This window comes from Portunus trituberculatus, chromosome 27 (assembly GCF_017591435.1).
Source record: "Portunus trituberculatus isolate SZX2019 chromosome 27, ASM1759143v1, whole genome shotgun sequence".
Taxonomy (NCBI): Eukaryota; Metazoa; Arthropoda; class Malacostraca; order Decapoda; family Portunidae; genus Portunus; species Portunus trituberculatus.
This window is the reverse complement of record NC_059281.1, coordinates 14,234,902-14,247,366: the sequence shown is the minus strand read 5'-3', so window position 1 is coordinate 14,247,366 and position 12,465 is coordinate 14,234,902. Positions and strand designations below refer to the sequence as shown.

The 12,465-nt window shown below is 39.3% G+C and overlaps 1 protein-coding gene across 2 annotated transcripts in view; it reads left to right on the top strand.

Annotated features, from left to right (window-relative positions):
- Positions 1-4,051: 4,051 nt before the first annotated feature.
- LOC123509949 (nucleolar protein dao-5-like) overlaps positions 4,052-12,465 on the top strand; it is a 10,476-nt gene continuing 2,062 nt past the window's right edge. Inside the window, exons 1-8 of one of the 2 annotated variants that reach the window (XM_045264609.1) lie at positions 4,052-4,212; positions 9,033-9,094; positions 9,417-9,508; positions 9,600-9,697; positions 9,803-9,884; positions 10,074-11,542; positions 12,012-12,086; positions 12,220-12,294. In XM_045264609.1, coding sequence (XP_045120544.1) covers positions 4,114-4,212; positions 9,033-9,094; positions 9,417-9,508; positions 9,600-9,697; positions 9,803-9,884; positions 10,074-11,542; positions 12,012-12,086; positions 12,220-12,294 — 2,052 coding nt within the window. In that variant the 5' untranslated portion in view covers positions 4,052-4,113. The remainder of the gene's footprint in view (positions 4,213-9,032; positions 9,095-9,416; positions 9,509-9,599; positions 9,698-9,802; positions 9,885-10,073; positions 11,543-12,011; positions 12,087-12,219; positions 12,295-12,465) is intronic. The other variant, XM_045264610.1, reaches the window with a different exon arrangement.

Genomic DNA, 12,465 nt, shown 5'->3' with positions numbered 1-12,465 from the left:
AAATTTACTTATGCTCTTGGTATTCAGACTTTCACTGTGTGTACATGCTCACATTTTACTTACAAATTAGGTGTTATGAAAGCTGCATTTAGTGATACAATTTGGGTTAGTATGATGTTAACTAGGAGACGAGGGTGGTGGAGGACTGAACTGATTCAATCTGGCCTTACATGTTTGTTTGAGCCCACCAAAGCCTTGCTGTCTGTTGTTAAGTGTTTCAAGTGGTGCAAATATTGTGCAATGTTAGATTTTTGAGAGCTAAAGTTGATTGTTGTCAGATAATATAGCTACTATTTTCTTTTTAAAGAAGTTGTCATTATTATTTTCATAATTTGTAATTTATATTGGATTTGTTTAATGTTAATTTAAGAATGTTGAAATATTTTGTTATTTTTTGTTGCACGTGTTTGACTCCAGAGCGACTGAGGCAAATGATACTTCTGTTGTCACTCAAATGATGACAACGATTGGTTTGGGAACAACTTGTGTAGCCTGGGATACCTGAGGATCAGAGGAAACTGCTGGCCTTGCCTCAATCACAAAAGTTTGCAGATTTCAATCTTATGTTAGGTCAAATATATATATATATATATATATATATATATATATATATATATATATATATATATATATATATATATATATATATATATATATATATATATATATATATATATATATATATATATATATATATATATATATATATATATATATATATATATATATATATATATATATATATATATATATATATATATATATATATATATATATATATATATATATATGTATGTATATGTATATATGTATGTATGTATATTGATATCTGTACATGTGGCACGTGTGTGTGGTGGAGGTCTATTTTGTTTGCATTGTTTTCCATTTACTCAGAAAAGGAATTTAGCTGATGAGAGGACTTTGTATTCCTATTTCAGTCTTCCTGTTTCCTCATATACATCCTTGTTCCTCTCCTTGCCAGAAATGTAGAAAGATGCTACCATGAAGGAAACGGAAAGTATGATATAAGTAATTGAAGGTAACAATTTTATTTTATTGAAATGATGATGTATTGATTCAAGTAGAGGGCTAGCTTAAGGCAAGGAGAGTCATTACCTGTGGTGTGTGTGTGTGTGTGTGTGTGTGTGTGTGTGTGTGTGTGTGTGTGTGTGTGTGTGTGTGTGTGTTTCTAATCTGTAGATTCAAGTCTGTTAACTTTTATTCCAGTGGATGGCATCCATTCCATAAGTTTGGTTCCCAACCTTGGTTTGCACAAGAAATAGATTTTGTGATGATGGTGATGGCTTTTGTTTGTAATGAAATTCCTTAGTTTACACATTACATATAATAGTTTTGAAAGCACAGCTGTACTGTTCCTGTAGTAAGGGAAATGAAGTGTCTTGAAGATGTTATAGATGACAGTGAGGGTGGAGGAGGGACCCACAGTTTGTATCCCCAGCTAGGCTTCTTGAAAGGAAAGAAAAAGAAAAAAAATGAGGACATTTCCAAAAGCATGGACAATATCACACCTCAGATTTTTCTGCACCGGGAATCTTGCTTTTTGCCTCATGTCTGGCTCAACCTTTCAACAAAATTTTCAGTTAATTGTTTATTGGTATATTTAGTATATATTTTCATAATGTGACATCCTTATAACATAAAACTATGAATTTTGTAAAACAGAATTACTGGTAGATGTTTACTTATGAATAATTTTGCTATTAACATTTGGGGTATGCATGATGTGAAAGTTTGGAAGTGAGAGGAAAATGGTATTTATCACCAAACTCTTTGTTTTTTAATCAGTGACCAATCAGATGGATATAACTTTATTTTGCTTCAACCTTACATCCAAGCAGCTGTAACACAGTAGCTAGAGGTGAGGTGATCAGGGTGAGGTGTGATCTTAATTAGAGGGATGGCATAAGGTCAACACTTGATGGAATATCATTTTGTTTACCTTAAATTTGAATGCATGAACATAAATATATTTTACTATACTATATTACCATAAAAAAAGAAAAGAAAATAGAAATGTATTCACCAAAAGCTAATTATATTAACCACAACCCAACATGCAGGTAGGCTATGCCATGCAGCAAATAACTTCATATGCATTTATGTTATGAGAAATGCCACTAGTTTGCTAGATAAGTATCATTAATATATTAGTTTGGTTACTGTAAGAAGACAAGCAAATAACATTTTCCCTCAATGCTGAATGAGATCAGAGCATTGGGAGCACAGCATCATGTTAGCAGAGTGTAGCTGGCTCATTATCAAGTAGAAACATGTTTTGCTTGATTCAGTTTTTAAATCTGGTTTAGCATGTTCACTCAAAAGATGAACAGGAAACATATCAATTGACGTGAAGTAATTTTATCATCTTATTTGATTGATCCTTTTGCCCAAGATAGATTGCTAATATTTTGATCACACTATACTGTATTGTATTTCCAGAAATAACTCTTTGGTTCTATCTTCCAATCCATTGTGTCTGCCTACTTAATTATTCTTAAAGATATATTTTCATCTTATTGTCTACCATCCTGTATCTCAATCTCTTTCCCCTTAATTTTCTCTCCTTTGTTGGTGGATGCTCAAAATTCACATGTCTGTACTTCCATCATCCCTACCTCACACAAAAGAATAGGAAATCTAACTACCAAACAGTTTTATGGCTGAGGATACATATAAAGAATTAGGAAACATGATCTTTCATAGCAGCACTGATTGATTACCTGTCTTTGGGAAGTAAGAGACAAAATTAAGTAATCTGATGAGGTACCCAAGGAAAGTGATTTCTTACCAGTCTCTGGGAGTGTACATGGAGCAAAACCAAGTTGGCTTATGAACTACTTAAGGTAAAAGTTCAAGTTTTCTTAGCAGTGACTGAGAGGAACCATGGCATGTTGTATTTTTAAGGTGGCTAAGTAAAATAAATGTTCACTCTTCAATAATTGAACATTTTAACTGTCTGAGTAGTTTTGAAGAACTGAAGTTTTACATTTTACATAACTAAAGATACAGTTCAAGTGAAACAAGACAGAGTCATAACAATTAACTTTATGTTATCAGAACACTGAGGTTAACTTTATTTATTTGTGGTATATACTGGAGAACATTTCATATCAGAGTCAATTAGTGTTTAGCTTAAGTTGTCTGACTTACTTATATTACATATTGTATTTTCCTGATATACATAATCTAAACTTAATCCATTTCTTGACCATCAAACTTGCATATACCATATATACCTGAATTGAATTATTTATTGCATTTATTTACCATAAGTCCATAACATGAACACTTTTCGTCTTTAACTGAAAATTTCCAAACACACGTGTCAAAGTTATGATTCCTTAAGAGACAATTTGCAACGAGGTTTTCATGTGCTCCAAACTTCCTGAGGCAGACACCAGCAGTGCTGTATTTGCCTAATATATGTACAATTCTTATATATAATTGCAGATATTTGTAAAAAAAGTTTACTTAATTATGATTTTAGAATAAAAGGCAAGATAATCTGTTACCTTATAAGCTTTTTCTTCATCCCTTCCCTCAAGATGTATATAAGCGAATCTTTAAGATAGATTATGCTTCCAGAATATATTTGTTGTGTATCAAAAGGTATGGATACTTCATTTTCTTGTGGTTTCAAGTCCCTCAGCAGAAATGTATTAGTGAAAAATGGAGTGTCAAATAGAGCAGATTATGGAGATTATTGAGTAGCTACAGGTGTTTATAGTGCAGCTCAGGGCCCTCATCAAGGGTATACATATGTTGAAAGAAGCTCTGAATCATTGGTTACTGAAATTACTCTATTTGAGCTACTACGTATACTGAAAGAAAGGCGGACGACACTAAGTTGATTAAAAAAAATGGGTGAGTATGGAAGAAAGGAATGATAAAAAAACACATAAGAAATCAATCCATCTTTCATTTATCTTAAATGTTGCAGCTTCCCTATTTGCTTTCTTAGTATTGGTGAACCAGAGCATTTTGTATTTGGCGCGCGAAGGCGGCTAGCCCTCGAGCCTGCGATGCCCACCATGCAGTGTGTACGTGAGCCACGAGTCTCGCGGTCTCACCACCGCACCACCACTCAGGATCATGGCGGACGCGGAGCAGCTTGCGAAGGCCCTGGTGGTAGGCTTCCTCAACAAAGAAGACCATAAGCTGGGAGAGAAGGCGGAGAAGAAGCTTGGAGCGGTGAGTAGGCGTGGGTGTGGCAGCAGGTGCGGGTAGTGGCCAGGGCACGTCCTGACAGGTGCATCGTCTGTACCTCACCTCCCCCCACGTGGGTTCTGACCAGCACATGTGGGGGTGAGGCCGTCTGTTTGTGTAGTTTTGCACGTTGATTAGCCACGCTGTGCACTGTGCGGCGCCTGTGTGGTGTGTGGAGGCGCCTGGAGCTGTGTCGGGATGTGTCAAGTCATGACGTGGTGGCGGCGAGGGTTTGTTTACCAAGCGCCGCCCGGCAGGAGTACCCTGTGGCGGTGTGCCTCGTGTGCCGCCTCGTGTGGCCTGGCCTGCTGGTGTGATGGATGATGTAACACTTATATGTAGGAAGGGGAACTGGCCAAGGGAAACAAACATGAAAAAATGCCCACTATATTGCCAGTCTCCTTACAGGTCCATAGTCTGCCGAAATAAAGGGACAAAGGTCTTCAAACCACTTGGTACCACCCAGCAGGGCTGTTGGTGGGATTCTAGCCTCTATGTACCGTTGGCTGCTATGCACCACTCACTGCCTTAGCTCAGATGTACCATTGTAGGGGTGCTATGTACCGGCTCCCATGTACCCCTGCTTTGGATTCTATGTACCAGCTTTAGCTTTTATGTACCTTACTTATTAGCAAAGAAACTGAAAAATGTAAAATATAAGCAATAAAACCACTTAAAGGTCAGACAAAACAGTAAAAGATTAAAATTACATGCTATAAAAGTAATAAAACTGCATTAAAAGACAATACAAAAGCATAATAATATTTAAACTGCTTGCAATAGCTAAAATCAAGGAAATTCCACATCCATTGATCTGATACAGGCTCAGTCCTCAGTATGATCCATCAGTTTAGTGCACATGTTTAAAAATTCTGTTGTTATAGATTTATTCTCATATTTTATCCAGGTTTATTGAGGCTGATTTGTTTTTGGATGGTATACTCTCTCTCTCTCTCTCTCTCTCTCTCTCTCTCTCTCTCTCTCTCTCTCTCTCTCTCTCTCTCTCAAAGTGCCTGTAGGTGTACTTAAAGAGTGTGTATGGAAAGTGCTGTCTAGCTTCCACCCATTAGTGGCAAAACCAATTTTATTTATAGTGGTACCCATATTAGGGCCCATACCACCACCCAAGCACATCTTTGGTGTAACCACCTAGCACCTGGGTATCACGGTGACATGTAGATAACTTTAAACCACTTGACAAATGGCAACGTTTTTAAGGCTGTAGGTGGTGGGATTCGGGCACTGTCACTAAGAAACCTTCACGCACACTCTCCTTGATTCCTGGCTCCCCCTTCGCAGTTCCTCCACCCAGCTAATTTGACGTCCCATATATGAAGCCACACTATTGGTCAATGAGAGAGAGAGAGAGAATGGTAACGATTAAGGGAATAAGAGGAAATGGTAATAAAACATTAGATATAAAGAAAATGGGTAACAAATAGGGGAAGAGAATAACAAATAAGTGAAGAATAAGAATAAAACAGGAGAGAGAGAGAGAGAGAGAGAGGGGGGGCGAATAAGGAGAGAGTGTGTGTGTGTGTTGTTGACCAATAGTGTGGATGCTTATATGTAATGTCAAATCAGCTGTGGGAGGAAGGAAGAAAAAAATGACGGCTTCTTGTGACATAAAAGTACTTCCATTTATTATCCCTTTATTCCTTTTAAGTTGCCTGTATTAATGTAAGAAAAGAATAAAAACCTTGCCATCTTGCTACATAAAATTGCTTCCTCCATTTATCATCCCTTTTTACCTTTTGTCTCCCTTAGTTTTATTCTCATTCGTATCCCTCTTTCTCATTTTCTTTCATCTCCTGTTTTATTCTATCATTTGTTATTCTCTTCTCCTATTTGTTAACCATTTTCTTTATATCTAATGTTATTACCATCTCCTATTTCCTTATTCATTGCTATACTCTCTCTCTCTCTCTCTCTCTCTCTCTCTCTCTCTCTCTCTCTCTCTCTCCAATAGTGTGGCTTCATATATGTGATGTCAAATTAGCTGGTTGAAGGAGCTGCGAAGAGGGAGCCGGGAATTGAGGCGAGCGCACGGGACGGTTTCTTAGTGACAGTGCCAGGATTCGAACCTGCGCATGGATGTTTGCCCACTCCCATGCTCACCATTTTATCCACTACCTTTTTCTTCTGTTTTATTAATTTCACCATCAAGAACTTCTAGATTCATCATGTAAAATGCTAACTAAGAGGTTTTGAAATACAGGCAACCCCGACTTAACGAAGGCTCACACAACGAAATTTCGCTACAACGAAGGTTTCCTTTTACTACGATCTGCTCGTTTAACGAACACCAAACTCGCTTTAACAAAATTTTATCCAGGTAATTTTTTTCCAAGTTTGAAAGCCGACAGGAGAAAACTAATAGCATTGCTTTCCACCATGGCTTGACTCCATCTAAAGCGTTTTCAGTAGCAGCGCGGCTGGAGGCAAACAGAGTCAAACGGAGGCAAGTTTTCGCAAACGCGAGCAAACTCCTTTCCAAAGCATTTGCTCTCGTTTGGCAAACGCTTTTTAGTTAATTAGCGTGGAGCAACCCCATCAACCTCATGGAATGAGATCAAGAAGGAGTTACATTTCGAATAAAACTTAATAGTTAGACGTATGTTAGGCCATAGAAGTGGGTACTGTAGATGTAGATTTACGTTTACATATTGTGCGGCATACTGGAGAGAACCGATATAAAAACTACGGTGTGAAATAAATTAAGGATCTGGTGGTAGCTGGTGACATGTCGCATCTATCCGTCCTTGTTGTGGGTGTTGTCCGATTCCATACTTCTAGTCGTGACTTCGATACAATAATGGAGTTACTTTTCTATTATTAGGTGAAAAATGATAATATTTTTGCAAATCCTTATATCATAAAGTAATGAATGATGGTAAAAATAGATTATCTGCTAATTATTGACGTAATTCAATTATATAGGCGTCAGAAAACCGCAGCCATACATCTACAATGGAACACCTTCAAAACAAGCCCGCGTAGATCAAACCACTTCCAGGACTGAAGACCTCTTGTTTTTTATGAGTATTGCGCTGCTCGGCCCTCGGCATATACAAATGATGAAACACTGGTGACCTATAATACTCCCCATCAAGGAATAAATCTCCAAACTCTTCCACTATGCTGCTGTGTTTACGTCTTGACCACAGTGCTGGCTCAGGTGACTGATGTGTACGATAACTTCTCCCAGGGATTGAGATCACAGTGACACGGTCGTCTGGCACCACCGACGGTGACCTCAGCACTGTCCTGTTCAGCGTGAACTCAAACATGTTTGGCCTTGCGATGACGCTACTGAAAACGCCTCTACTGTCTACCATTTTCAAGTCAGAGGACTCTATTAAGAAGGCTGGTGAGGTCATATCTTCCTTGCAAGCTAAAAGAACCATCTGAACTCGTGACTCTGCAATGGATAAAATGGAAAGCCTTGTGGAAATGTGGTACATAAGTTTTATATGTGGTAGAATGATGTGCCCTATGTTTACATTCCACAGGTTGCCAGCAAGCGTATTTCCCACTCCACTCTCCCTCCCTTCATAAATTTAAGATTGTCAACATTGTAAAGTTACTTACGTACATTAGTGTACATTATAATGACTTAGTCTTAAATTAAACTACTTAAATGTTTAACTTCATTATTTTTACTTTCATTAAACCAGTCTTAAATTAAACTGCTTAAATGTTTAACTTCATTATTTTTACTTTCATTAAACCTGTTACTGTACTATGATGTACTCTCGCTTTGTTTACTCTCAATGGAAGTTCAGTCAGGGATCAAGCTTGTTATAATTGGTTCGCTTAACGAATGTTTTTTTTTTAGTAACGTAACCCCTTCGTTAAGCGGGGTTACCTGTATATAATAAGCAGGAGTTTCGGAATACTGAGAAAGTCCATAGCATCCGGCAGTACATAGCAGTCTGTTACAGTGTTGTAGTAATGGAGGTATGCCCCTTGAAGCATGTACAGGAGTGTTGTGTGAGTCTGGGTGTGCCTGATGTAACACTTGTGTGATGGGGTGCTTAGCATTGGCTGAGAGTGTTGAAGCTGCAGCACAGAGCACTAGGCCCTAGGCAGTAGGGGTGTTTAGTCTTGGTATTTTGCTTAGTGTGGAAGCAAGTCATTCCAGCCCAAACACTATTCAACGGCCTCTATGCCAGCCACAACCTTTTCACCTCGATCTGGTGATATTATAGAGGTGGATGTAGATGCGGAGCTGTAGCCTTCGTAACAGCAGCTCCTTAAGTCTTGTTATTTTGTTCTGTTTGTCACTTGTTGCTGCTTTCTTGTTTTGTCGTATTTTTCATATTTTATGTAATATTTCTTTATTTTTCCTGGGCTTGCTTATGGTTTGTTTCAATCTGTATCAGTTATTGTATTTTTAGTTCATATTCATCTGGAAGAGCATGTATGGTTAGCAGTGAGTATGGAGATAACCTTAGTTTCTTTCTGTAGTGTAGCTAAGGGGGTGGTCCACCTCAGGCAGCATTTTTTGGCAGCAAGCAACACTCATAGTTTGTTGTGCAATTGACATGAATATGATTGACAACTGACATCAGTTTTACATTATTACCATACCATTGATAATAATTAGGCCTTAGCCTAATTATCAAGCACTGCAAATCCTACTTATTGGACTTTCCTCCTCAGTTTATTTCAATCGGTGTGCCACTATGCAATAAAGTTTAGGGAACGCTTCACTAGGGTTTTGGACTTAAGTGACTTGTGTGTGGGGCCAGATTGACATAATGCTTGTATAATGTGACAGTGAACATCTCTTTCATTTTCAGAAGTTACCCAAATTGCCAAATGATGCGCCTTCAGTCGTGGAAATTGTGCAACATTTCCTCAAGTAAGTATTTTTCATTTCAAGTTGTGGATCAGATAACTTCATTATAACTTGTCAAATAGTTATTGGTGACAAGACAATCAAAATGAACCAAGATCTGTTTGGCCCTAATTGACATACTGTTAGGCTCAAATATGTGTCTTGTGTGTCCTGCAAGAGTTGCAGCAGTTGACAGACAGGTCTTTAAAATTCAATATTCATATCAATTTTTGTTTACATGATGCTGCAGTAGAGATATGGATGTTTTGCTGGTCTTGTTTGTTCAGGATGTTTGTTTTGACTTAACTTTGCATATTTTGAATTTGAATGTTCCCTTGACCTGCAGAACCTCGCCCAACAAGCGGCGGCTGAGCCTGGACCCACCTCCGGCCAAAAAGGCACGCAAGGAAGAGTCAAGCTCAGAGGAGGAAAGTTCAGGTGAGGCGTCAGGTTTAAGAGGTGTGTGTTACAGTGCCTGAGTGTTTGGTTAGAATTGAGGTAATGCATTGGTACTTATTTTTACTCCTAGAGGATGAAGCTCCAGCCAAACCAGCAACTCCTATGGTGAATGGCAAACCAAAGAAGGAGACTCCTGTCTCAGCCAAGACACCAGCAGGGAAAGCCCAGGTGAGTGTCCTCATGGCCAGCCTGGTATTTACCTTCTGAAATGTTTTATTGAAACCCTTTACTTTCAGACTTCTGTTTGATAATGTAGAACTATGTTCCTTTCAGCCCAAGGGAGATGCCAGCAGTGGTGATAGCAGCAGCTCTAATGAGGATGAACCACCCAAGAAGGTGGTTGTCAAGCCAGCTGGTGAGTTTTGCTATGTATAGAATCATTATTTCATACCTTTCACTCACTTTAGTTACTACCCATCATACTTCCACATTATGCAGTGGTGATAATAAAAAAAATATTTAATGTTTATACAGTATAAACTTAGAATCCAGCTTGTAAAAACTTGTATCATTGAATTGTGACCTGGTGAATTAACTCCTATAGTGGCAGCAAAGAAGGCTGAGGAATCAAGTTCAGAGGAGAGCTCTTCAGAAGAGGAAGAAACATCTAAGCCTGCAGCAGGGAAGCCTCCCGCACCTCCACAAGCTAAGCCTGTTGCTGCCAAGCCTGCTGAATTGAGCTCAGAAGAATCTACTTCAGATGAGGATGATCCACCAAAGGTGGTTCGTGAGCCAGTCAAGAAAGTAACACCTGCACCAAAGGTTGCTACCAAAGCTGAAGAGTCATCTTCTGAGGAGTCAAGTTCAGAAGATGAGCCTGCAAAACCAGCCGTTAAAGCTGTCACTCCCGTACAGAAACCAAAGGCACCTGCATCTAAGCCTGAGGAATCCAGTTCAGAGGAGTCAAGTTCAGAAGATGAGCCTGCAAAACCAGCCGTTAAAGCTGTCACTCCTGTACAGAAACCAAAGGCACCTGCAGCCAAGCCTAAGGAATCCAGTTCAGAGGAGTCAAGTTCAGAAAATGATGAACCTGCAAAGCCAGCTGTGAAAGCTGTTACGCCTTTACAGAAACTAAAAGCTGCTGCAGCCAAGAAAAAAAAATCCAGTTCAGAAGAGTCAAGTTCAGAAGAAGAGCCTGCAAAGCCAGCCGTGAAAGCTGTTACTCCCGTACAGAAACCAAAAGCTCCTGCAGCCAAGAAAAAAGAATCCAGTTCAGAGGAGGAATCTAGTTCGGAAGAAGAAGAGCCTGCAAAGCCAGCTGTGAAAGCTGTTACTCCTGCACAGAAACAAAAAGCTGCTGCAGCCAAGAAAAAAGAATCCAGTTCAGAGGAGGAATCTAGTTCAGATGAGGAAGAGCCTGCAAAGCCAGCTGTAAAAGCCACTACTACTGCACAGAAACCAAAAGCACCCATTGCTAAGCCTGAGGAGTCCAGTTCAGAGGAATCAAGCTCTGATGAGGAGGAGAAACCTGCAAAGCCACCCGTGAAAAAACCTGAACCTAAACAGAAACCTGCTAGTAAAGAGTCTGATGATTCTGATGATGAGATGAGTTCAGATGATGAAAAGCCAGCAAAGCCAGCCACTAAGCCAGCAGCTGCAGCGGCAAAGCAGGTCAAGCCTGCCGCCAAAGCTGAGGAATCCAGCTCGGAAGAAGAATCCAGTTCAGAAGATGAGGCACCTGCCAAAGTAGCCCCTAAAGTGGCTCCAGCTGCTGCTAAAAAGAAAGAATCAAGTTCTGAAGAAGAGAGCAGTTCTGAGGAGGAGGCAGCCCCAGCTAAGCCAGCACAGAAAGCCCAAAAGAAACCAGCAGCAGCTCAGGATTCCAGCTCAGATGATTCCAGTGAAGATGAGACTCCTGCCAAACCCGCACCAAAGACCAAGGCACCTGCATCTAAGAAAGAGAGCAGTTCAGAAGAGGATTCCAGCGAGGAGAGTTCAGACGAATCACCAGCAAAGAAAGTGAAAACTCTTAATTCCTCCTTCACTCCAGCCTCCAATGGTTCTATGAACAAGGTAAGAAGACTATCTCAGCCATTTTTTGGTATTTTGATTTTGCAGCAGGATTACCTGTCAACCCAGGAAATTTACTGATAGATTTCATTCGTCTCAGATAACCAAATTTTCGTTAGGAAAGGAAACCACATTTCTTCTTGCAATTATTTGTCTGGTCTTTAAATAAGAGAAGTGTGTCACTACCCATCAAGTGTCCTCCAGGAATCAGGTCATAGGTACATCATTCCTATTTGCTCTGTGGGCTAAAATGTTACTTCTTTTAGGAAAATTATAAAGAATTTCTCCTTTGCAGTCTTTTGTTGAGTATTGTAGTAATATGTATTTAGTTATTTATTCATTTTATTTTATTTAATTTATTATTTTTTTTTAAGGAGTCCATTGAAGACATTTTCAGGTCACTCAAGAAAGAAGCTTGGCAAAAAGACTATTGGATTCTTTTGTCAAATAATCAACACTTAAAACTTTTCAGAGCCAGAACAATAACTTTGTAAATAGGGGCTGGAAATCCGCTAATTCCTCATTCAATACCTCCTTCGATAAGAAAGTAAGTTTGGCCATTTACCTTAGGCATTTGTAGTGTTCAGTTACCTTGAAAACTATTTTTGAAGAAAACTACAGGTTGGAAGAAGTGACAAAGCAGAGGGACTAATGCCAAGTGTCTGGTTTTGTTTGTACAGAATGCACCTTATAGGAGAGTCCGTGCTGAAGAAATGGAAGTCTCCCCCAGGTTTAACAATTCATTCGAAGCCAAGGTAATAATGCTAGTTAGTTATATTTGCCAATTTGTTTTTGTTTTCTATTTCTCCTCTAGGATGAAGATGATGAGGATGACAATGGTGACGAAAGACCATTCCGAGGCGGCCTGGGCTACAGGGGAAGAGATGAGAACAGGAGGGGGAGAGGAGGTGGAGGCTTTGGGGGAG